Source organism: Typopeltis vanoorti, chromosome 23 (genome assembly GCF_054136105.1).
Source record: "Typopeltis vanoorti isolate ZY-2024b chromosome 23, IOZ_Tvanoo_1.0, whole genome shotgun sequence".
Classification (NCBI taxonomy): Eukaryota; Metazoa; Arthropoda; class Arachnida; order Uropygi; family Thelyphonidae; genus Typopeltis; species Typopeltis vanoorti.
In genome coordinates, this window is record NC_143571.1 from 10488689 (window position 1) to 10515854 (window position 27166).

The 27166-nt window shown below is 33.9% G+C and overlaps 1 protein-coding gene across 4 annotated transcripts in view; it reads left to right on the forward strand.

The window, feature by feature from the left end:
- Positions 1-27166, forward strand: part of E(Pc) (Enhancer of Polycomb) — a 371838-nt gene that overhangs the window by 280215 nt on the left and 64457 nt on the right. For all 4 annotated transcript variants that reach the window (XR_016550343.1, XM_090413189.1, XM_090413191.1 and 1 more), the window contains one exon: positions 3885-3971. Coding sequence is in view for 3 of the 4 variants with exons in the window: in XM_090413189.1 (XP_090269315.1) it covers positions 3885-3971 (87 nt within the window). In the remaining variant the exon portion in view is untranslated. The remainder of the gene's footprint in view (positions 1-3884; positions 3972-27166) is intronic.

Below are 27166 nucleotides of genomic sequence, written 5' to 3' on the forward strand. Positions count from 1 at the left end.
ATTCTTTTGAGCACATTCAAACTCACGTTTGGCTTTCTGACCTCTTAAACACATTATGCCATTAGTTAAACAGAATCAACATCTATCGTCTATACATGCAATCTAGGCTATTATCATAAAGCAATTTACTTACAACCTCACAATATCATGTACAGTCCTGGATCATAAAGTGTTAAGGGTGATTTCCACTGGTTCCTTTCTCAATCTTGCGTGACAGCTGTGATTGGGCACAATCCGACAGTAGTCGTCTTGCAATTTCCTTTCTTGGACAAGTAATGCATTTCTCTGACGATGTTAGGAACTGCTCCAGCTGCGACAAATCAGTATGCACATGGACCTGTACATTCGTCGAAGAATACCTTGGAAGGATACCTTGAAATACGGCCTCTCCTGCCAGCGAACTCCCCACGATCTCCCGGACAACTGCTCACGGGACTCCTCCTTTCCAAAAAAACTTTCCACAGGAACCAAAAAAAAGAAGAGAGCCTTTTTTTAGCTTTTTTTACCTTCTAAAACTTCCCGGATTTTCTGGAAGCGAACTGACGTCACCCACACTTACGTTAGATTTTGGCAGTAAAACTTCTATAATTCATTGACCTTTGAGACTGTTGTTGACCTTCAGTTTACTATCATAATCCTGTCTGATCCCTTTTTTTTTAAAAATGCTTGTGATTCTACACTCAGTTATTCTTACATTATATTACAAAATTTATTACATTAAGGTAGGCTATATACACTTCTAATTATAAGTATTTTATGGCCCATGTGAAATCAGTATAGGTGAAAAATATTTCACCTATATTGATTTCACATAAATTTTCACTAAAATCTACCGCAGTAGATTTTACACTGTATGCCTGTTTTTAGTAATTATATTTTTTGCATTTATTCCTGTGACTCCCCTAATTGTTTCCTGGCTTCGTGTAATTCCTAAATTTAAACACAGTATACTAATGCTTTACGAAGAGGACACTTTGCATACGTAAACATCACATCACATTCAAATTAATAGCCCGGGTGTGTGGTCACAAATACGTACACCTTTTAGCCAACGTACAGATGGCACAGCGGTTCAAATTCTTAAAGTTCCAGTGGTTTTAAACTGCACAGAAGGCAAGGTAGGGTGAGCATTGAGACAATAAAACTTATTAATCAGTGACTGTGATTGTATGAACGGTGTCATTGTCACGAGTTATTGTTTTTTGTATTTAAGACACTGATATAGACAAGTAATTTTTCTGTAAATAATTAATAACTTTTTTCTCCATATTTACAATGTTAAACAGTGTTAATGATCTATTGAATGTCTTGTTTTCTGCCAGAGCTTTTGCGGATTGTATGATTGATTACAGTCAAACAAGGTTGCAACTTGTTTATAAATGTGTAAATAAAACGAGTTATATCAGCATTTCTTTAGTTCAATCTGGCATAAATAATAATTTCTCAAGCTATTACTGTTTCCATTTTCTGTACATACTATATTGTGGTATTTAAAAACCGTATTAAAATTCAAATTATTTATATCTCACTCTAGTATTTGCCAGTGATAATTTAATCTCATCGTGAGGCATAAATCCTTTGTGCTTTTCACATAAATAGCACATGTGAATCATAGCTATTGTTCATTTGAACTTTATTCTTTCCATATTTAAACTTATATTAATTGATAAATTAAAGTATTCAGAAGTTATCCTACAATTAATTGCATTGGACAAATTAAGATGAGCGCCAATGTGCTGTGCACTCTTAAAACTTTTATACATCGATAAAAATGCAATCACACAGTCAAATTGACATGAATTTTGTACTGTGTGTTGCATAAGCCACATGACAACACATCCAACCTAAATGAGCATACAATGCCAGTGGTATGTATGTATGTATGTATAACCTTTATATCGATTGCTATTTCGTTTTTGGCTGGTTTGATCTACTTGGTGTTATCAATATTGATTTTGAAGGACTGGCGTTTATTTTGCTGTGCTTTCTCAAAGAAGAAAAGAAAAATGTTGCTAAGCAATATTTCCTCTGCTCTTTGCTAGCCCATATTTTTTTGCATGAAAAACATTTTGTGCACAAGTTTCCATGTGAGGAAACTTGTGCACTAACTTGCCCTTTGGTAGAGATTGACTGTCTTGGGAACACAAAAGTGGAAATGTTTCCAGTCTCAGACTCGATGTGTAAAGTGTGATATTTCTCTTATCGATGTTGCCATATCAGTGAGGTCCTAAGTGTCATCCGAAATGTGAGAACAGCATTCCTAGGTTGGATAGATTTGAGATTTGTGCATAGTAAGCAACTGGAAAGAAGAGAAGTAATGTCTTGAGCAAAAAAAAAAAAAAAAGAAAAGTTTTTTGGAAGCTAAAGATTCTATATAGACGATGTGTTTATGGTAACATTGATAAAGCTAGAATATTTAAGAAGATAAAGTTTAAGAAAAGCTAAAAGTAAGAGTCAATTCAAGAAGAGAGAGAGAGAGACCTGATCTTGACTGTTAAGGTGAGCATTATCAAAGGTAAGTGCAGAACTAAGTTTGCTTTTGCAAGAAAACATACAAAAACCATGTTTGAAATACTTTTTCCTAAGTTTTCCCCAAGGATTATAACTAACAGTTCCTGTAAAAAGAAATGATGCATTTTCTGTAAAATGTTACCATTTATTAATTTATTACAATTATGCTCTAGTACAATATTTGTACTAGAGCATAATTTTGTTTTGCTTAATTTTCCAATTTTTCCCTTTGTGTTAGGCCCAGTGGCCTGTTATGGCCAAGTAACCTGATTTCTCTGAAACCTAATTAATGCTCTAATGGTTGGTTAATCCTGTCTGCATAGTGTATTAGGGTTCTTAGTTGCATGGGCTTCTGACTGGTTTTCTTGTTTTATGGGATGAAAAACCCTAATTGAAAAGTCCTGATTAAGGTTTTTTTCACATCATAGGTGGGATTTGAGCCTATTAGGTCTTTCCATCCAAAGGATATTATCGAAACTGACTGAGCTGTAGAAGGGTTTGCCTTTAAAATAATCATGTTTAAAAAAATTTTTTTAACAAACTTCATAAATTTTAATAGATGGAGGGGGGGGTTCCTCTAACACGCTTTATTTGCACAATTTTTTCTCAAAATGGATCAAATTCCTCAATAGGTTAAATGCCAATGTGATCCAGAATAAGGAATAATGCACTGATATTTGTTTCAACTTATTAGTAAGTTATCATCTATTAGAACAAGTTGGGTCTTGCTAATAATATTAGAAAATAAATGTTTACCTTTTTTTATATAATATGGATGAAATAAACTACTTACTAAATCAAATACATTTGTTATGAAAGTTATAGCAAAAAATTTGTAATGTGTACTTTTTGTTATTCTCTAATTATTATTTGTCATCAAAGTATATGAACTTATAAGTTATTATATTGCATTTTGGAGATGGATGTGTTGTTAGATGAGATTAAACTTAGAAGTTTCACATTTGGCCTCTGGAGCATGATTTCTGGATTATTTCAGGATTTCTATTCTCTTAGTCTATTCATGATACTAATGTACTATAGGCTACAACAGCATTGGGTGGGACTCACTTCTAATTCCTTGCATCCTAGGTGGGAATCCAACCCAGGTCTTTCTAATCAGGAAGTATTAGCATTAATAGTAGTGCTATAGTCTCTTGGTGGTTTCTGTTTATGATATTATTTCATATAATTTTCATGTTATTACTAATTGCTTAACGGAATTTTCATAGAAAACAACTAAAATATAGACTCATTAAAAACATTATGTATAATGTTCTTAGTTACATATTAACTGCAAATCCTTCCTTTTCCCTTCTATAAAAAGATGAATATCTTTGTTAGAATAGAACGCATTTAATTAGCTTTATTTGCAGGCAACATCCCCATCAGATCAAGATGATGAAAATGATCCAGATGGGCCATTTGCATTTCGAAGAAAAAAGTACTGTAATTATCATGCGGTAAGTTGATAGGAAGTAATCTTGTGTGTGATAAATTCAAGAGTCTGAAGAAATACATTTGTTAGCAGGGTGTGTCAACTAAATTCCCATTTCATGAAAGCTTTTTGCTTCATTATTAATTGTAATACTTAATTTTAACTAAATTCAGTCTACAGCACTGAATTCATACATTTGGTTTAATGTCAAGATTATTAAAAATCATGCATAAATAATTTGTCTTGACAAAAAATGAGGGTGGGTGGGAAATCCATTAAAATATTGAAGATATTTTAATGGATTCCTTTAGATTCAGGTTTGAGTTTTGCAAGAAAAATGTTTTTTTGTTTTTTTTTCTCTAATTGTATGATTAATCAGATTTTTTTAAAATTCCTTTATTTACCAAATGTTGAAGTCAGTTGAAAGCAAGGAGTGTGGTGAGTTTTCTGTGAAATTAATTATGTGAGAACTAGGAAACAACTTAGAGTTATGATTAGCTGTTATAGCTAATTAAAGCTATAAATATCAATATATAGTTACTTTATAGATACAGCTACTAAAAATAAGCTATGTTCCTGTTATGTTTTCATGGTTTTATTCAAGATTAAAGCACATTTTTTGAGTATAAAGAATCCTTCATCTCAGTTTTAATATAGAATCAGGTGAATGAAAAAATGGTGTTAATTTAAGATTTGATATATGAAGCATTAAAGATCTTGATTCATAATTTACTAAACAGATATGTGGATGTTTTGTGATGACTACTTCTGTGTTACATTTTTTGAGTTTATTTTGTATTTATATATTTATTTTTTGAATTTTACAAAATTTCATAATCCCAAATGCATATAAGATATTATGTTCCCATCTATGTTTGGCCACCTGCCCCCCCCCCTTTTTTTTTTGAAGGGACATAAATATGAGACGCATCATTACAGCGACTTACAAGGTGGTTCATGCACAGACACAAAATTAACAGTTTTAAATGTAGACTTTATTATTATTTTTTTTTTATTTTTAGCTCTAGGATAAAACCAGTGTTAAGTGATGGCTTTCATTTTTTAAGAAACAGGAAGTGTTTTAAAACTGAAGTTTCTGAATAGACATAGAATTCAGAATAAAATGTGCAATTACTATCAAATTAATTCAGTGCCATGCTAAAAGAATTTCACTATTGCAAATCATCCACTGCAGTAAACTTTGATTTGATCTGTAGTGAGAACTAGCTGTATCATTATTTATCAATAACTGATAATTTCTTCAAGATATAATTTATGGAAAAATACTAAAGACAAGTTAATAGTTACGAAGTTTAACTGTCAATGGTTTGAAAAGTGCCATGTTGCTCTTGAGAGCAGGATTGCTAGCTCATATAACCCTTAGCATATAATGTTGATGCCATAGGTTTCCATTCTAGCGTGAGATTTACCATAAAAAAAGTACATATATGATGTGTCTTTTATATCTTTTCATAAGTTTCAATCATATCACCCACTGTTTCTCTTGTTTGCTGGTGTCTACAGTCTACAAATCCTCAATCTGTCTTCATAGTGTTCTACAATCCTGATATCATTTTTAACACTCTCTTTTGCACTCTCTTCACTGTATTGGAATCATAACAGAAAATCAGGAGACCAGACCTGACCACAATAGTCCAAGTGAAGTCTTATCAAGGCCTTGTAAAGAGGTAAAATGATAGCCTTATCTTTACATGTGAAAGTTTGTTTCACCATTGCAATCATCTTTTGAGTTATATTTGCAATCTTTGCTACATGGCCCTGAACTTCAACTTGCTGTCTATCAACACTCCAAGATCCCTAGCCTGATCAGTTTCTTCTAGCATAATTCGACCAATATAATACCACATGGAATATCTAATCACGTCAAAGTGCATGACTTTGCATTTACTGACATTTATTTTCCCATGTCCACAATTCCAGCCTATTCAAATAATTCTGCAACTACTGCATATCAGCAGCATTCCTGATTACCCTACTTATCTCTGCATCATCAGCAAATAGCTGTATGTCACCTGTGAAGTCCTTCCCAATGTTATTAATGTACATATCAAATAACAGTGGACCAAGAACTTATTCTTGTGGTACACCACCACTACTTACCCTAAATATTGTAGACTCCATCCACATATATCACTTTTTGATGTCAATCAGTCATCCTCTTATCTGCGCTAATATTTTATAATATTAGCACAAATAAGAGGATAATATCCAGATCCATGTTTTCAATTTATGCAACAGTTTACAATGCTGTATTCTATCAAAAGCCTTAGCAAAATTCAAAAGTATCATGGTGTATCCATTCCCCTTGTCTAGTTCAATGATAACATTATTATAGAATTATAAAATGTGAGGAAGTTGCTAAAACATGACCTTCACTTAGTAAACCCATGCTGTTCATTGCAAAGTACAGATTCACTCAACCCATTTCTGAATATGAGCACCCCCCCAACCAATTTTTTCCAAAATCTTCACCACCACTCCTGAGATACTGATTGGTCAAAGTTGGATATATTGGTCTTTGCACCATCCTTGTGCAATGGGATTACCATACATTCTTAGTATTCTTGCAGAATCTTCCCTTTTGTGATTCTCAAATTATATAGCCTGGTCAAAGGAATAGCCAGTTCAGCTGAACACTCTTTTAGCATGTGCTGATATCCCATCACTTTCTATTGCAGAATTCTTACTGACTTTGTGCAATAGCTCTAGTACTTCCTCCTTATACACATGAGTTTCCTCATCCATTGAAGAGGTAGCAATGAGTTCAATGTTGCATATACCAGGTTGATAGCTTTTAGCAAAATTTCTACTCATTAGTTGAACAACCAAGAGTTATTCTTTCATATTCATAATTTCTTTTATTTGCAGTATATTGATAGAAATTTTGTGGGTTGCCTTTAGCTTGCAGAGCCAGTTTCTTTTCATATGCAGACCTAGCTTTCCGTACAACAGTTGTGACTATTCTAACCTGCTACTTATAATTTTCATAATTTACATGATCCTTATGCACACTGCATTCCTTCCACATCTTCTGTTTCTTACAAATCTCTTGCTTAATAAGATTACACATCCATTTCACTTCTATTCTATTTATTCTTTTGACTCTTTGGATACATTCTGATAATTCATCATTTAAGTATTTTTTTAAATGCTTACCATGCACTATCAGTATTCTTCCATCCAGCAACTGATACCATTCAGCTGAACTCACTATACTTTTAAATTGGTCATAATTTCCTGCTTTGTAGTTCAGCATGTGACCTTTTCTGAATGGAACGTTCATATAACAGTCACTTCCCAAGTGAGTACCACATGATCACTGTCACCAACCAGAGACAAAATAGTTACGTCTTTAACTGAAACATCCTCTGACACTATAATCAAATCTAACACTCTTTGACTTCAAGTTCCTTCTGTCACATGCTGCTTCAGGAAGTTGTCCTGCAACAACTCAATAAATTAAGTTTCATTCTTCTCATGAGATTTTACACCCAATCAATACTTGGATAATTAATGTTTCCCATTATGATTACTCTTTTTGTGCCCATCGTCTCTATTTGGTGATGCATTTCTTCATCACAAACAACCGACCCACAAGGTCTGTAATAACACTTCACTGTAATTGATCTTGTTAGATTCCACCTCACACCAGATGGCTTCAAATTCACTGCCACATGAAATGCTGTTACTAGTACTACAATTATAGGCCAACATCAGTGGCAGCATTAGTTAATTACGAAGTAGAACAAGCAACGGATTGATTTGACACAGTGAGAGCTGTGTGATGTTATACATAAAACAACACAAAGGTATAACTAGGAAACATTGTATTATTAGTTATTAACTAACTGTATTATCATCATCAAATTCCTGACATGTACAGTATATGATAGTATTACATGAAAAACTTAAAACATCACTAACTTCTTATCTACAATTTTCCTCCAAATCAATCTGTTACCTGTCAAGACTCCAACATTATCAGATCTTATATTTCTATCGTCTAAGGCACTTTGTACTGTATCAATCCACCTATACCTTGGTCTTCCTCTGGGTCGTTTTCCTGCCAATCTGACAGAGAACACTTATTTTGCTAATCTTTCCTCGTCCATTCTGTTTAAGTAACCATACCACCTGAGATTAGCTCTGCTAACACATTCCTGTATGTATTATTCACATTCCTAACTGTATTAAATTAAATAAAAAAAAAAAAAAAAAACTCGAATAATGCGTGATTAGAATAACACAATAAGACTCTCCCATATCTTAGACAGTGAAAGACCATTGTTCTGATTCAAGTTCAGATGATGAAGCAAAGTTTCAGTGCTTTCTCTAAATAAACATTTAAATTTATAGTGACAGAGATAGAGTATGTACATTTCAGACCATAGGATATTGTGGTCAGTATCTATTCCATGTTGTGCAAAGTCAGATTTCATGTTGATGATGTTGGACTGATATCCGAGCTTTTATAAAGAAGTGGGAGTTGGCATTCTGAGCTTTTAATAAATGTGCTAAAAATTTCGCTGTGTGGTAAGTAGGAGAATCCGAATAGTCAACAATGACACAAAGAGGGATTGTTATCCTTATTGATCTTAGGTTGACCAGAACTGAGAGGTTCTAACAGAATTGTTTTAAGATTTTCATTTTCTGAGTTGACTATTGGAATTGTGGCTCTACAATCCTTAAAATGCAACATTCATCTCATTATTACAAAAGCTGACAAGGGGCAAGCCACAGTAGTTATGGATACTGCAAATTATAAATGAAAAATACCTCAATGGAAAGCTGAGACCACATTTTAAAAATATCTCTTTTGCTATGGGATATAGATCTATGTACCAAGAAATGGATCCCCCCCCCCACCAACAGTCAACTCAGAAAACCTCACTGCTAGATGAAGTTGTAAGCCTTGGTGAAGACACCATAGAAAAACTTAAAACTTATTTTGCTAGAGTCCCTCAGTTTTATGGTCTACGTAAGATCCATAAGGAAGGCATTGTAGACTATAGATTCTCCTGCAAATCCGAAAACACATCCCAACTCAACATCACCAGAGTTAAAGATCGGCACTATCAACATAAGAAGTCTGAATGGCAAAGAAATGGAGCTAGCTGAGGAATTAGATAAGTATCAGATCAACATAATAGGGGTGACTGAAACAAAAAAGACAAAAACTGGTGAGATCTTTCTGAGCAATAAATACAAAATGTTATATTCAGGCAATGACAATCAAGGAAAAGAAGGAGTAGCCATAGTAAACAACACAAAATACGAGGCTCATCTGTTTGAATGGCAGGCAGTGTCAAGTAGCGTGATTTGGGCAAATATGAGAATGGGGAACTGGACAATAAGACTTATTTGTTATGTCTATGGTCCCACAGAAGGTTCTATTAAGGTAGAAGTGGAGGAATTTTTTGACGCTTTAGAAAAAGCAACTGACGCAGACACAATGAAAAACGAAAAGTTGGTCCTTGTTGGGGATCTAAATAGCAGAGTAGGAAATGATTGTGAGACATACAAAAATATTTTGGGAAAATTTGGAGAAAAGTGCAAAGCTAATAATAATGGCAAATATCTGTTGGATTTCTGCTCAGGACATGGACTGGTTATTACTAATACCATGTTCCAACATAAAAATGTGCACAAATTCACATGGAGAGAAGAGGCAAGGAATAAGAAAAGTCTCATTGACTATGTTATTGTTGATAGTGATGTTTTCTCCTTGGTGCAGGACACCAGAGTGTACAGAGGATTTGAAATTGGAAGTGATCACTATTTAGTCTTGAGCAGGATAAAATTGAATTTCATATTGAAAAGAATAACATGTAAGAAAGTTTTAAAGTGAATAAAAGTTGAGCAGCTCTCAGATGTGAACTGTAGACTAAAATACACAAAGGTTATTGAAGAAAAAATGAAAGAGTTTGAGAACAGGAACCAAACCTTGGAGATTCAGTGGCAAACCTTGAAGAAAACCCTGATTGATTCAGCTAGAGAGGCATGTGGTGAAGTTGTCTGCAAGGATAGAAAAATTATAACTTATGGTGGACACAGGAAGTTAAAGAAGCAGTGAAGGAAAAAAAAGAAAGTATATCAAAAGTTCCTGGCAAATAAGTCAGCTTGTGCTCTGGGAGAATACAGTCACAAATGTAAGAAAGCTAAACACTGTGTAAAACTAGCTAAACAAAAGACATGTGAGGACTTCGGCAAGAACATAGAAAATATATATGAGAAAGGTGGCAAAATATTCTGGAGGCTATTGAAGAAGCTTAGGAATGGAGGAAAGAGTGCTGTAAAAGGAGTTAGAGATGATAAAGGTGACATGAAAATGGGAGAAAAAGATATCCTCGAAGCATGGAGTAATTACTTCGAAAAATTGCTAAATGACACAAGCAGCGATAGCACAGTGGTAAAAAAACACTCAACAGGTATACAAGTCAGGAACACATATCCATACTTGAAGTAGAAAAAGTCATCAAAGGCTTGAAATGTGAAAAGGCAGCAGGAGTAGATGATATTCGACCAGAAATGCTGAAGTATGGTGGTATAAAAGTCTTACAGTGGCTGCACTGCATAGTTCAGAATGCCTGGACAGAGGGATGAATTCCTGATGATTGGAGTAGAGCTCTCATAGTACCCATATATAAAAAGGGAAAGAAAACTGAATGTGAGAATTACAAAGGTATTTACCTACTGAGTGTTCCTGGTAAGATTTATGCAAGTATACTTGAGAAACGGTTGAGAAGAATTGTGGAAGAAAAGCTTGATGAAGAACAAGATGGATTCAGGTCAAATAGTGGCTGTCAGGATTAGATCTTCACTTTATGACAAATAGTGGAGAAATCATGGGAATAAAACTAAGATCTGTATTTGAGTTTTGTAGATGTGGAAAAGGCATATGACAAGGTGCCAAGAGAGAAGTTATTCAATACGCTACAGTTATATGGTATCAATGGGGCATTATATCAAGCAATACTTAGTCTTTATTTGAGTTGTTAGTCAGTAGTTAGAAATGAAGGAAGTACAGGAAGATGGTTTAATGTTAAATCTGGTGTGAGACAAGGATGTACATTATCCTCTCTGTTCAATATTCATTATCTATATGGATCATATTATGAAGTAAAGTGATATTAAACATGATATCAAACTTGGAGAGGTTAATGTCAGCTCTTTGCTTTATGCAGATGATGTTATATTTCTAAAATAAATCCACTACAAGTCTGTAAGATTCTCTGACTAAATTGAATAACTGTTGTAATAGATATGTTATGAAGGTCAGCAATAACAAGACAAAGACAATGAAAATAAGCAGAATCGTTGAAAATGTCAACTGTGTTGTGAATGGAGAACCTGTGGAACAAGTAAAACGTTTCAGCTACTTAGGCACGATTATTAGTGAAGGTGGTAAATTGAATATAGAAATAGACAACAGAATCAACAAAGCTGGTATTGTAGGAAGTCAACTAAATAAGAGAGAAATTAGTCGGAACACTAAATTAGCTGTATACAAGACAGTGTTCAAACCAGTTTTAATTTATGGATCTGAGAGCTGGGTCATAAGTAAAACGCTTGACCAAAGACTAGAGACCACATTTATGAGAGTCCTGAGAAAGATTAGCGTCGTAAACAGATGGCATCAATGGCAATATCATATTAAAAACAAGGATATTAGGAAAGAACTTGATATTGTCAGCATCCAGGAATGCATTAGCAGAGCTATGGTGGTATGGTCACTTAAACAGAATGGGTGAGGAAAGATTGGCAAAACAAGTATTCTCTGCCAGGTTGGCAGGAAAACGACCCTGAGGATTGATATGGTACAAAGTGCCTCTGATGATAGAAATATAAGATCTGATAATATTGGAGTCTTCATAAGTAATAGACTTATTTGGAGGAAAATTGTAGATAGGAAGTTAGTAATGATATAAATTTTTCATGTAGTACTATGTCCTGTACTCCCGTTGAGGGTACATGACAGGAATTTGATGATGATGAGATTCTCCTGCTTACCACATTGCCAAATTTTGGCATGTTTATTAAATGCTTAGATTGGTAACTCCTGCTCCTACATAAAAAATCCATTCAATTTTCTAGATAAAGTGAGAAATCTCTCCCTCAAACTCATTGATTTAATTGTCAGCTTCGATATAAAATCATTCCTCTCTAACATATCTCAAGAAGATGCACTACATCTGCTTTCACAAGGCTTTCCACAGGATATAATGAAATTATTTGACTTTGTTATTCATTCTGGATTATTTTCTTTGTCAAAACAAGTCTTATAGTTCAAGTTGAAGGAACTGCCACGGGAAGTCCACACTCTCTCCCGCTCTTGCCAACTTCTTCATTTTGGGCTCTCTACATAGACGACATTTTTGATTCTGGCCCCATAATGAAGAAACATTGCCTACTTTGTTTCATCATCATCATCAAATTTCTGATATATACCCTCAGGGGTGTACAGGATATGACAGTACTACATGAAAAAATTACATCATTACTAACTTCCTATCTACAATTTTCCTCCAAATCAGTCTGTTACTTGTCAAGACTCCAACATTATCAGATCTTATATTTCTATCGTCTAAGGCACTTTGTACCGTATCAATCCACCTATATCTTGGTCTTCCTCTGGGTCTTTTTACAGCCAACCTAGCAGAGAACACTTGTTTTGCTATTGTTTCCTCTCCCATTCTACTTAAGTGACCATACCACCTGAGATTAGCTCTGCTAATGCATTCCTGGATGCTGAAAATATCAAGTTCTTTCCTAATATCCTCATTTTTAATATGATATTGCCATTGATGCCATCTGTTCATGCCCCCTAATCTTTCTCAGGACTCTCATATATGTGGTCTCTAGTCTTTGGTCAAGTGTTTTACTTCTAACCCAGCTCTCAGATCCATTAGTTAAAATTGGTTTAAACACTGTCTTGTATACATCTAATTTAGCGTTTTCACTAATTTCTCTCTTATTCCATACAAATTTATTCAGTTGACTTCCTACCATACCAGCTTTGTTGATTCTGTTGTCTATTTCCATATTTAATTTACCACCTTCACTAATAATTGTGCCTAAGTAGATGAAACGTTTTACTTGTTCTATAAGTTCTCCATTCACAATGCAGTTGATATTTTCAATGTTTCTTACCTCCTATTTTCATTGTCTTTGTCTTTAATGCTGACATTCATACGATATTTATTACAACAGTTATTCAATTTAATGAGAGAATCTTGCAGACTTGTACCGGATTTATTTAGAAGTATAACATTATCTGCATAAAGCGAAGATCTGAGATTAACACCTCCAATTTTGATATCAGGTTTAATACCAATTTCCTTCATAATGCGATCCATATAGATAATGAATAAGAGAGGGGATAATGTACATCCTTGTCTGATACCAGATTTAACATTAAACCATCTTCCTGTACTTCCTTCAATTCTAACTGCTGACTTACAGCTCAAATAGAGACTAAGTATTGCTTGATATAATGCCTCATTAACACCATATAACTGTTGCATTTTTAATAGCTTCTCTCTTGGCACCTTGTCATATGCCTTTTCGAGATCTACAAAACTTAAATACAGATCTTTGTTATATTCTCATGATTTCTCAACTATCTGTCGTAAAGTGAAAATCTGATCCTGACAGCCTCTGTTTGGCCTGAATTCAGCTGTTCTTCACCAAGCTTCTCTTCCACAATCCTTCTCAACCGTTTCTGAAGTATACTTGCATATATCTTACTTTTTTATCTAACATAAATAATCTACATCCACCAATTAATTTTATTATGGAAATAGAAAAGATAAGAAATTATTCTTCTTTGATATCCTACTCCTCCACTCATCATCAGGTGAACTAATTACTTCTGTTTATTGAAATGAGAATGTTCACCTCTTGCTCTTCCTAGCATCAACCAAGTTCCTTGTGACTGTTGTCTTTCTTACTTTAGATAAACTGGATGTTCACTGGAAAGGAGAATACAAGAACATCAATCGTACATCATCACCAACAGTAAATCTGAGGAATCTGGCCTTGCACAACATGGAATAAATGCAGACCACAATATCCTATGGTCTGAAATGTGCTTTCTCATGTTTGTTGCTATAAATTTGAACGTTTATTTAAAGAAAGTGATGAAACCATATTTCACTGTTTGAAATTGAATCAGAATTAGTATATTATTAATTTATAAATTAATAAATCAATTTATAAATTAAATAAATTAATAATATATTATATATATTATTAATTAAAAAAAAATTAATGATGTGTGATAAAAATAAGACTCTCCCATATGTGGGAGAGTCTTATTTTTATCACACATCATTACATTTTTTTTAAAAATTAATAATGTAGTTAATAACTAATAATACAATTTTTCTCAGTTATTCTTTTCCGTTGTTTTATGTGTATCATCACATGGCTCTCACTGTTTCAAATCATTCCATTGTTCACATTCTACTTTGTAAGTAACTAATGTTGCCACTTTTGTTGCAACTAATGGCCTATAATTTTCAGGCTGAAATATATGGCTTTTGAATAAATATTATTCACTTTCCTTGTGTCATCATGTCAGTTGAAGAAACCTTATGGCACAAGTATCTCTTAAAGAACTATCTTTGCTTATATCAGTAGAATGTTGATTATCCAAACCACTGGCATGACCTTAATACATCATCGTCTTTTATACTATTGTCCATTGTGAGTGCTGAAGTGTGTTGGTGCTGGGGAGGAGGGATTAGTTTTCACTCTCTGCTGCAAGCCACCTCAACATGAGGTTATGGCATTCATTTTGTTTTCAATCAGTTAATTTTCAAGTTTTTTTGTTTGTGACTATTTCAAAGTGAAATACCATGCCATTTCATCTTTTAATTATAATGCCGCTGCTCCTTTGTGTTAATAATGGTGCCTACTGACAAATGAAAAATCCTGCAATGCATTGTCAGTGAAAGACAAGATAACAATTTTTAATAAACTGGAAAAGGGCAAAACTGGTGTAAAAAGCAAAAGGCTGGTAAAATTTTGCCTATTATTGATACTGCACCATCTCACCCTCCTCTTGACAAATTGAATTTAATTCATGAGAACTTGATTGTCAACTTTTTACTACCAAATATTTTAGCTCTGCTGCAGCCGGTGTATCAAGATGTTATAGAAAAACTGAAAAAAGATGTACAAAAACTAGTCTTGCATCACTTGCTGCTACCAGAGGGAGCTGAAAAGATCTATGGTTTAGTTACTTTAAGAAGCTCAGCATTATGGATTATTACTGCATGTTAGCAGGTGCCTGTAACATTTCCATCCAAGAACATGAAAAAGGTATTGGATAAACTCTGTACTACCAAAGAGATGATCACATTCAAATCTCACACTTTTCCGAGTGTGGGGAAGATAATACAGAGGCATGGTTAAACAATGATGCTGATAATCCTGGTTATCATATTTTAACTGAAGAATAAATTGTGCAACATGTTTGTGCACAATTTATTCTTCATGTGCAACAAAATTGACAGTGGGTCAATTCATACAGCATTCACTGCACTAGAAACTTCAGTGGTTCTCTTTAATAGCAGATACTGCTATTAAAGAGGATGAGAGACCTCATTACAAAAAGACGATAGACAATCATGCATAGTTCAAAGAAAAATTCAACATTACATATTTTAAAAATAAGTCTTAATATTCATTATATTCATATTTGTGTGCAGTTACTTCATTTATTTATTTCTGTTTATGTACAAACAAGTGAGCTTTATAGTTGAACCTATGTAAAACAATTAGACAAGTTCAAATAAATATAACATATACATTGTTTCTTCAACACCATGTCTTAGATTAGTTACTTTTTATAATACTTTATATTTCATATTTAAATGCAGATGGCATGAAGGTGACAGATGCAGAAGAGGTTCTTCAACTAATAAGTGCCCATTTTGTTAAAAGCTATCAACTTGGTGTATGCAACATTAAGCTCACTGCTACCTCTACACTGAATGTAGAAACTCTAGTGTATGAGGACAAGGAATTAGAGCTGTTGCACAAACTGAATAAGAATTCAGCAATAGGGACTGATGAAATATCAGCATTGGTGCTAAAAGAGTGTTCAGCTGAACTGGTTATTCCTTTGACCAGGATATATAATATGAATCTCAGAAGGGAAGATTTTGCAGGAATCGGAAGAATGTATGGCAATTCCACTGCACAAGGATGATGCAAAGACTTATCTAACTATCGACCGATTAGTATCTCCGGAGTAGTGGTGAAGAATTTGGAAAAATTGGTTAGGGCTTGCATTCAGAAATGTATTGACTATGAATCTCTACTTTGCAATGAACAGCATGGGTTTACGAAGGGAAGGTCATGTTTTAGCAACTTGTTCACATCCTATAATAATGTTACCATTTAACTAGAAAAGGGGGAATGGATACACCATGATACTTTTGGATTTTGCTCAGTCTTTTGACAGAATACAGCATGGTAGACTGTTGCATAAATCGGAGAATATGGATTTGGATTATAAAATATTAGTGTAGATAAGAGGATGGCTGACTGACATTGAAAAGCGGTATATGAGGGATGTGAGTCTGTAAGATTTAAAGTAACCAGTAGTGTACCACAAGGATCAGTGCTTGGTCCACTGTTATTCAGTCTGTACATCAATGATATTTGGAAGGATTTGACAGCCAACATACAACTATTTGCTCATATGCAGCACTTGCAGAATGATTTGAATAGACTGGAATTGTAGGCATATGAAATATGCTGTGGTTATAATAAAATATGAAAATGTATGTCAGTAAATGTAAAGTCATGCACTTTGACATGATTGGATATTCAATGTCATATTATATTGTTGGGATTATGCTAGAAGAAACTGATCAGGCTAGGGATGTTGGAGTGTTAATAGATAGCAAGTTGAAGTTCAGGGCCGTGCAGCAAAGATTGCAAATACAACTCAAAAGATAATTGCAATGCTGTGAAACAAATCACATGTAAAGATAAGGATGTCATTTTGCCTCTTTACAAGGCCTTGATATTGAACTATTGTATGCAGGTTAAAAATGATATCAGAATTTTGGAATGCTCTTTATGAAGACAGATTGAAAATTCAAGACTACAGACACTGGCAAACAGGAGAAAGAGAGGTGATATGATTGAGTCTTACAGACTTCTGAAAGGGTCATACAGGATTTCAGTTGATGGAATTTTTCATTTTATGGAGAGTGTCCTTGGAAGCTGAGAATGAATGTCACTATGAGGACTTGATTTTTCTCTCATAGGGTGCTGCATGATTGGAATGGATTGCTGTTGGATTTTGTGTGCAAGTAGTGTGAATGAATTCAAGAATAAGTATGATAGCTGGTGCTGTAGTATGTGGCCTCCCCTAATGAGTCCCTGATTTCTTCAAGGCCTCTCTTAATAATAATAATAATAAATTGTACATGTTGTGGTCATAAAGTATTACAAAATAAAAATTTATTGTTACATAGACCATATATTTATAACGTACCTAAGCTCTTACAAATTGCCTACCAGTTTCGCTAGTAACTGACTAGCTTTCTCAAGGCTTGCATAGTACAAAAAAAAGTAAATGCAAAAAAGGTTTAAAAATACAAAGAACCGTTAGTACCTGTTAGGTAGCTAGGGTGACACATTCGCGTGACATAACTACTCAGCATCATGAACATGCGTTACATGCAAATGCGTAATATGATTATTTGCGTACTGTAGCTCTGTTGAACTGAGGGAGTTAATTAGATTTTTCCAGGTATCGTTCAGAATGGCCCCCTTGATTTCTGTTTAGGTTACTTCCCGTACGTAGTACAACTGCCGCTTCTTTAAATACTCGATGTCTGTAATCCTCATCTATGTAGGGCATGGAGCTTTTATTCCAGTCTATAGTGTGGTTCGAAGTTGAAAAGTGATGTGCCAATCCTGAGGTGATCATTCTGTTGTGATTAACATCGCCTACATGTTCTTTCTGTCTTATTTCCAGGCTTCTCGAAGTCTGGAAATAAGATGTAGGAAAGACCGCACGTGCATGGAATATTATACACACCTGGATATTTATAAAATGGCACACTCTCTTTAGGAGATCTTAGGACCTGTCTTATGCTATTTGTTGGTTTAAATACAACCCTGATGTTATGTGTCTTTAACAATCTTGCAATTTTTGTGGAAGTTGAACCTATAAAGGGGATGACTGCTGTTGAGATTTGCTGAGCGACTGTTCTTTCTTGTTGGTTATCTTTGTATATTTTTAAACCTTTTTTACATTTACCTTTTTTTGTACTATGCAAGCCTTGAGAAAGCTAGTCAGTTACTAGCGAAACCGGTAGGCAATTGTAAGAGCTTAAGTACGTTATAAATATATGGTCTATGTAACAATTAATCTTTATTTTGTAATAATAATAATAATTTCAAAATACAGTAGTAATAACCTTACACTTTGTTTTGTATTCTCAAAATATCTCTCAGAATACTGGTATTCTCATGTCTGTTTCATTATCTGAACTATTTGATTAACTGAACCAATCTTTGTCCCATTTAGTTCAGATAACTGATGTTCTACTGTATCACATGAGGTCAGACTGCTAGGTATGCTTTTGGTTGAAGTACCATATACTGATAGAAAGATTTTACTTATCTTTTCTTTAGTTTTACGATCATTTTGTGTTTTTTTTTTTTTTTTGACATATTTCTTGAGATTGTTTTATGCAGGCATAGGTTCTTCTCAAGCATAGTATTTTTGGAGATCTAATGACTTGTGAGCTTAATAACAGACTTAAATACAGTATTCCTATCTTGTTTCTGCAATGATGTTTTAAAATTTGTTGCAATTATTTTCTGCATAAAAAGACAAGATAACAGAAGTTATCTGTCCTATATAAAAAAATAATTCACACAAATTATTTATGCACTTACTGCAGTTTGTGGAGATGTTGCTAATGTTGTTGTTAGCATTTGTCAAGGAGTTATGTGGCTATTCCAGAAAAGGTTAATTGCTCAATGCAGCTCAGAATTTATCACGTTGAATCCATCATCATGAATATGTTTGTGTAATAAAATACAAATATTTATTTCAGGTGTTAAATTAATTCAATTTATCAACTCTGCCGGACTGGTTGGCTGTTTAGTTAACATCACTGCTCTCCAACTAATAGGCTCTGGTTTTGTATCCTTACAAATTATAGGGTGGATATTTTGTGAATGTCTTTTTGGTGGATATGAATTACATCACCCAATGTTTTTCAGTGCTTCAAGGGCATTTTGGAGTCCTAAAGTGACATGAAAAAATCATTCCATGTTTGGTCTCTAGAGCAAGGTTCGATAGTTGTGGGGTTTTGGTGATGGAGAATTCCGTGTTAGCATAGGTGTGTGTGTATGTAGAAGCATGTAAGTTTTGCCAGTTCATGGATAGATAAATAAGAGCTTGGAAGGCAGAAAACCGGAATGAGATATTAACAGTTACTTTAATTAAAAAACACATTTCAGCCTAATTACATGGGATTTTTTAGGGTGTAAGAGTGAAAACTAGGAGACAAACCATAGAAATTAACAAAAGTGAGTCCCACCATGTAGTCATACAAGAGTCTGACAATATTAAAAATATTTCTAATTGTGTTGCATTGTTGTGCATGTTTATGCATTCACGTAACACACATTTGGCTAATGATGGCTAGGATGTATTCTGAAAAGTTGATACTTGGGTTTACATTTAGATGTTTTGGATTCAGTGCAATAGTTCAGACCTATCTCATAACATGATGTCTCATTGCTGAAGTGTCTTTTGGATGAAGAGAGTAAATGTGATGACAAACTGAGGCCTCACTTCTTTGGCATTCAGTATTTTGAATATGTTCTCAAATGCATTGCTTGATAATTATTTCTGTCTATCCATAATAAGATGACTGGCATTCACATCATAGCTGGTAAACACCAAGAATTTTAGTGGGCCATGTCGAGGTTTTGCAGATTGGAGTAGTGATCTCATCCTGCCAAAGGGGATGAATACTGTTTCGATTTTATGTTCTCTAAGCATTTTTGCAAGTTTTATGGGAATAGAGCTATAATGGAAGAGTGATGAAGCCTCTGTTTTCCTCATTATTAGAAATATCTTAAATCCCATGTTGGTTAAGCAGTCTTGAGACAATGCATCTATTGTAGTCATTTTGTAGAAAACTGTTTGTTAAATATTGGAGTTCTTTAGCTAGTTCATCCTTGTCAGTAATGAGGTGGTGGGCTCTTGCTCCTAGTGATCAAATAATCCTCAATTTTTGAGGTCTGTAATAATGGGAAGAGGCATGTAGATATCTGTCATTATGTGTAGATTTTCAAAATATGGAGACTTTTAATTTACCAGATTCCTTAGTTAGTCAAAGATCCAGGAATGGATGTGAACCATTAGATTCTAACTCATAGGTAAATTTTATGTTAGGATGTTGGTGACTGATCATGGAATGCTACACACACACATATATAATATTATTATTATCAATATCATTTTTTAATATGTAACTTCATTGGGTATACAGAATACTGGGATAGTATGATATAAGTTTCTTCCCATTTGATTTATTTGTCAGGTGTCCTTTATGGTCACTTCCTACATTTTCTCTTCTAAATGTTTTTAACTTCATCAATCCAAGTAGATCTTGTTCTCTCAGCCTTTCCTGCTCTCCTGTCACCAAACATTTTTGCTAGCTTTTTATTTCCCTTCTGACTATACATTGGCTAATTTACCACCTTAGGTTATCCCCTTACTCATTCTTGAATGCTAACAATGTCAAGTTTCTTTCTAATATCTACATTTTTAATATGATCTATTATTGATGCCACTTGTTCACTCTCCTAGTTTTTCTCAGGATATTCCATTTATCAGTGAGTCTTTGAACAGCTGTTTTATTTCTGCCCCAACTCCTTTTGACCCTTGGGTTAAAATTGGGTTTCAAGGCTATCTTTTAGATTGTGTAATGTTTTGGTTAATGCTCTCTTATTCTATATAAATTTATTCAGCTGGCTTCCATCATACTAGCTTTGCATATTCTATTATTTGTTTCTATGTGTAATCTGTCATCTGTGACAAAAAATTGTTACTAAATAGCTGGAATATTTTATTTGTTATATAGGTTCTTCATTGAAAATGCAGTCAATGTTTTCATATGTTTTGTATTTTTTATGCTGATTTTCATTCAAATTTATTACGACAAGTATTCAGTTTAGTTAAAGAATCCTGAGGATTTTATTGGATTTATTTAGGAATATAATATTATTTTAATAGAATAAAAAGCTGAGTTAAATATCTTTGATTTTGATATCAGGTTGAATATCCTTTCCTTCATAATTTGATCCATATACATCATGAATAACAGTGAAGATGGTGTGCTACACCCTAATCATCTGATAATGTACGATTACCATGTAATTTTAGATGATAATTGTATACAGTGATTATATATTTAACTGGCCTGGTTGGCTGAGTGCTTAGCATACTCTTCCTTCAACTCCCCTGGTATGGATGTTTGGGAATATCTTTAGGTGGGGGATGAATTTCATTTGTCAGCAAGAGAGCACTACCCAAAATCTATTGGATGCCTGATGTGTTTTGAAACAGTTCTGTTTAGTCTCTAGCGTAGGGTTCCAGATTATGTAAAAAACAAATAAAAAATTCATTTTTTTTAAAACTTTCTTAGCCCACCAATGGTATTCATGTACTATAGATTTACATCCTTATGTGGGCATGGGTCATGTGATATATATATATATATATATATATATATATATATAAATAATTTCTTTTGGCACCTTATGTTTTGCCTTTTTCTGATTTCTAAATCCTTTGTCCATCTTAAAGTAAAAATATTTAAATATTAATTATTACCAGAGACTCATGGAGAGAAGTCACATATCACCCACACCAGTTGTCATACCTTTTCTTGAATTCTTTCATACTATCTGCACTCACCACCTCCAAAGGAAAGCTATTCTAATTATGCAAACGACTAGAATAGTTTTTCAAAACTATTTTTTTCTCAAATTCCATGGATGCCTACTTATCCTCTTCTCACCCTCCATGAAATGAAAACTTCCAGCCACTGGCATCCTGTACAACCCTTTCAAAAGTTTGTTGATCTCTATCACATCACTCCTCTTTCTCCTATTTGCTAGTGTTTGAAGCCCATAAATTCCCAGGTTTTCATAATCTGCATTCCACAATCTCCATATCATCTTTAACACTCTCCTTTGCACCAGGACACCAGTTTATTCCACAGTATTCCAGATGCAGTCATCAAAGCTTTGTAAAGAGGCAAAATGAGAAACTATATGAATCCTGAACTTCAACTTATCTACTAAAACTCCAAGAGCCCTAGCATGATTAGTGTATTGTAACATAATTCTGTGATTATAATAAGCCATTGGATATATCATCACTCATCAAAGTGCATAACTTTACACTTACTAACATTGAACTGGTCCATTTCCACATCACAATTCTGTCTTATCCAAATCATTCTACTTGCCAGTCTTATTCTTGATTACCTTGCATATCTGTATCATCAGGAAATGGCTGTGTGTATCCTGTCAAATCTTCCCAATATCATTAATGTGAAGAATGAATATCAAGGAACAAGGACTAATTTTTGAGGTACACTACTCATCCTTATTGCCGACTGATTCCCCGTACATCACTTTTTGATATTTGTCAGTCAACCATTTTCTTATAAAGCTAATAGTTTATAATCCAATCCCATGTCCTGCAACTTATGCAATAGTCTTCCATGCTGTATCCCATCCACAGTCTTAGCAAAGTCCAAAAGTATCATGGTGTATTCATTTCCCCTTGTCTAACTCAACATTACTATAAAATGTGAGCAAGTTACTCAACCATGACCTTCCCTTTACAAACCCATGCTTTTTCATTGAAAAGTACAAAAGTGGAAGCTGAAAGAGCTGAAAAGCTCTCGGTCTAACAATGAAAAAATGAATTTATAATTTCAAAATTATTTTTATTTTTCAACACAATCTCCCTTAAGCCTAATACATTTATTCCATCGATGCTTCAGTGCCATTATCCCATCCCTGTAGTGATTCTCAGTAAGATCTGCAAAAAAAAACCCTCTACAGCTGCAATCACCTCTTGATTCGAAGAAAAACGCTGACCAGCAAGGAAGAGTTTTACTTTTGGGAAGAGATGAAGTCAGAGGGAGCCAAATCTGGGGAATAGGGTGGATGTTCCAACTATTCATAGTGCAGATCCCTTAATTTTCCCATTGCCAAAATACCTTTGTGGGCAGATGCATTGTCCTGATGAAAAATGATTTTTACCATCTGCAAACTGGTCTTTTCTCACGAATTTTTTTTGTCTAGTCTGGTTAAAAGATCGGAATAATATTCCCTGGTTATTGTTTTACCCTTTTCAAGATCATTAACAAATAAAATGCCTTTAGCATCCCAAAACACTGATGCCATGACCTTTCCCGCTGATGGAACTGACTTTGTCTTCTTTGACACTGAACAACCGGCTTCTGTCCACTATTTGAATTCTGGTGTGTAATGGTGAATCCAAGTCTCATCCATAGTAATAAATCGATGCACGAAATCAGTTTCATTCTTGTTAAGACATTCCAAGCACTGTTCAGAGATTTTCATGCGAGTTTGTTTTTGATCTGCTGTGAGCAAGCGTGGCACCCATCTTGTGCAAAGTTGTTTCATTTGCAGTTCTTCATGCAAAATATATCCTGCACCTTCTTTTGAAATGCCTATAGTCTCAGCAATTTCACACACCTTGACTCGCCAGTCATCCAATACCATATCATACACTTGATCGATGATTTCTGGTGTTGTTACACTCTTTGGATGTCTTTCACGTGGATTATCTTCAAGGCTGGTATGGCCATGTTTAAACTCGGCAGCCTAGTTCTTAATTGTCGATAACGAAGTAGAAGAGTGCCCATAAACATTTATGAACTTCGAATGAATTTCTGATTTTTTTTTTGATTTTAGAACCTGGAAAACTCAAAATGGTAACAGTTATCAGTTGCATGGGTTTTTTTTATTATTATTATTATTTTTTTTTTATAGTTGCCATACTATATAACAATTCTTTTTTTTTTTTTTTTTTTTTTTTTTTTGCATTTTACTTTACTTAGAACTTTATTTTTTATATTTTACTCACCTGATTATCAGTAAATTGAAGGTTCCATGGTGTGAAATATTTGTTATTGATATATTTGTTCTTTAATACAGATTTCAGTGCTTTGCTTTGTTTTTCTGCTTTTGCTGTTTAGCTTTCTTGTCCTTCCTATGCTTTTCAACATTTTATAATTCTTGCATTGTCTGCTGAATAATCTCTCTTAACCTTGAGTTTTCAAAAGTTAATTGATTTTCAATACATACTTGTTAGTTTCAGTGCTGGCATGTTTCTGTTTATTTGGGGCGAGCTTCCTTGTTTCCGGCTTCACTATTCAGGCTATCATATCTTTGTTGCTGCTCTATTGTTCTTGTGCATTTTTGGTGCTGTTTTATGATACTACTTTAGTATTGCAATTTCAACAAAATATCAGCTGATATATTAAATAATAAAAACGTGAAGATGATTAGCAGCATTATACTATAAAAAACTATTATTCTAAGAAAAAACACAATAAAAAAGATATAGTATAAGAACAATTTCAATTTTGCTTGACCAATTTTTCCTTGCCAGTGTTTCATGGAGAGGAACAGCTGGGTTGAGGGATGTGTGCAGGTTTAAGAATATCCAGTACATTTAGCACAAGCTTAATAGAAAAGGGAATTTACAATTAGATAATAAATTGACAGACGAGATAGTAATTGATCCACAAGTAAGACAAAGATGTAGCTTCTTTCCAGCTCGATTCAGTGTACATATTGAAGCAAGTGATGATTGGTGCAACGAAACTTATGAATTATTAGTTTTTATGGAATGAATGCATGTATATCTGAGCACTGTCTTGGAAACTACTGTTTTTTTAATACCCATAGTCATTTTGGTGTGTATCCATAAATCACAAAAAATCGTGTCATTTTTTTAAGATTCTTCTAGGCTGGCTATGATGCTTACTTTTGTATAATGTTTAATGAAACTTATGATCAACATTAGTTGCTACAGGCATTATAAAAGAAGTGAAAGAAAGTCCCTGAGACTACATACATGAAATTGTAAGTTTGATTGTTGCTAAGATTTGGTCTCCAATATGTATAACCAATATAAATTTGTTTCATTATTACACTCACATTCACATAACGGTAAGTACCTCTGCAAAAAATGAATTGTGATAAGCAGCATATATTAAATTATTTAGTTAATTTTATTATTCTTGCAATGAAATTTGGCACTGATAGAAACCTGATGTGTTTCATTTATTTTAACTAGGTCTATTTTGTATGTTTTTGTTTCTTATTTTGCCTATTATAATTATTAGGAAAGATAAATTATCATTATGACAAATGAAAAATTTTATTGAATAATCAAGTCATCAAATAAAAATCCATTATCAATTGTGGCTGCTTCATTTGCTTCCTTAAAGACCTAAACTGAATCTCAGAATTCAGTTGTAGAGTAGCAAAGTTAGTTGTAGAATGATTAGTAATCAACTACGATTCTAGGCTGGCTATGATGCTTAATTTTGTATAATATTTAATGAAACTTATGATCAACATTAGTTGATACAGGGGTTACAAAAGAAGTGAAAGAAAATCACTGATACATTAAACTCTCGATTTAACGGACCCCGATTCAACAGACTTCGGATTTAACGGACATAATTTGACAAATAAATACAGATAATGAAATAATTAATACAAAAATAAATAAAAGTCCCGGCCCCCCTGTATCCCAAAGAAGATACAGGGGGGCCGGGACACTTCAGAATTTGTGCGCATACAACATAAAGTCTGCCTTCTTTAATTTTGCTGCCACTTGGAAGGAGATAAAGACTACAGCATTGGCTAATGGCTGGACCAAGTTACTAAATGGGAGTGAATGAACCAGAATACGATTTCAGAAGTTTTGAAACCTCTGATTTCCATGAAACTTTGATGCAAATTGGTGATAATGTCAGTGAGAATGACATTGAACAATGGCTAGACATCGATGAGGGTGACCCAGGCTACCAATTCTCAGCAGGAAGAGATTTTTGAAGATGTTCTACTGGATGATCAGGAGGTTGACAATGAGGAGGAAGAAGCAGTTCCAGTTGGTCTGTTACTCGCAATTTGAGTAGTAGTTTCAATTAATTAACATTTAAATTAATTCTTTTTTTTCTTAGTAATGATTCCATGCGCTAATGATACGTAGCCGAATATTGCCACATATCCCCTGAAGACCTTTCATGTATCCACGGGGGTACGTGCCCCACACTTTGAGAAATACTGATCTAATAATTGGGTTCTAAAATGTTTTGTTTTTAGTATGTATGACTACTTTTTTTATTATTAAAATATAATATGCACATAAACTAAACTAAACATCATATATTTGTAAAATATCTTGTTGTCATAATACGCTACCTACTGCAATAAACCTGAACGAGCGCCCTTATTTAGCGGCACCATGTGGCAGGCTGCCTCTATGCTACACCCTGTCGAAGGTACAGGTTAGAGAACACATGGACGACATCATCTCTTTCATAGCCACATCTTCAGATGTAGAGGTGATTGCTTATTATGAACATTTTCGGCAATTTTGATCATTAATTATTAAGAAACAGTATAAAAGTGAAAAGCAATTGAAACTTGATGCTTTTTTCAAGCCCAATCCTCAGTAAAATGGTATTTACATAAAAATGTTCTCATTAAAATATATTAATACTGTATACTACTGAAAGTATTTTATTTTCAATACTATTCCTAAGGTTCGCGATTTAATGGGCTTTTGATTTTACCGACAACCCTTAGTCCCTAATAGTTCGTTAAATTGAGTTTACTGTACTACATACATGAAATTGTAAGTTTGATTGTTGCTAAGATTTGGTCTCCAATAAAAGTAATAAAAATATAAATATAAAATATAAAATTAAAAAAAATAAATAAAAATATTTATATTCTGTATGTATGTATGGGGGGGGGGGGCTGAAAGGTTCTGATTAAATACCTAGAACAAAAATTAATTAATTTTATGTCTTCTTAAGTGGAAGCTGCAGAAATGAAGTTCCTATGACCGCTTGCAGGCTA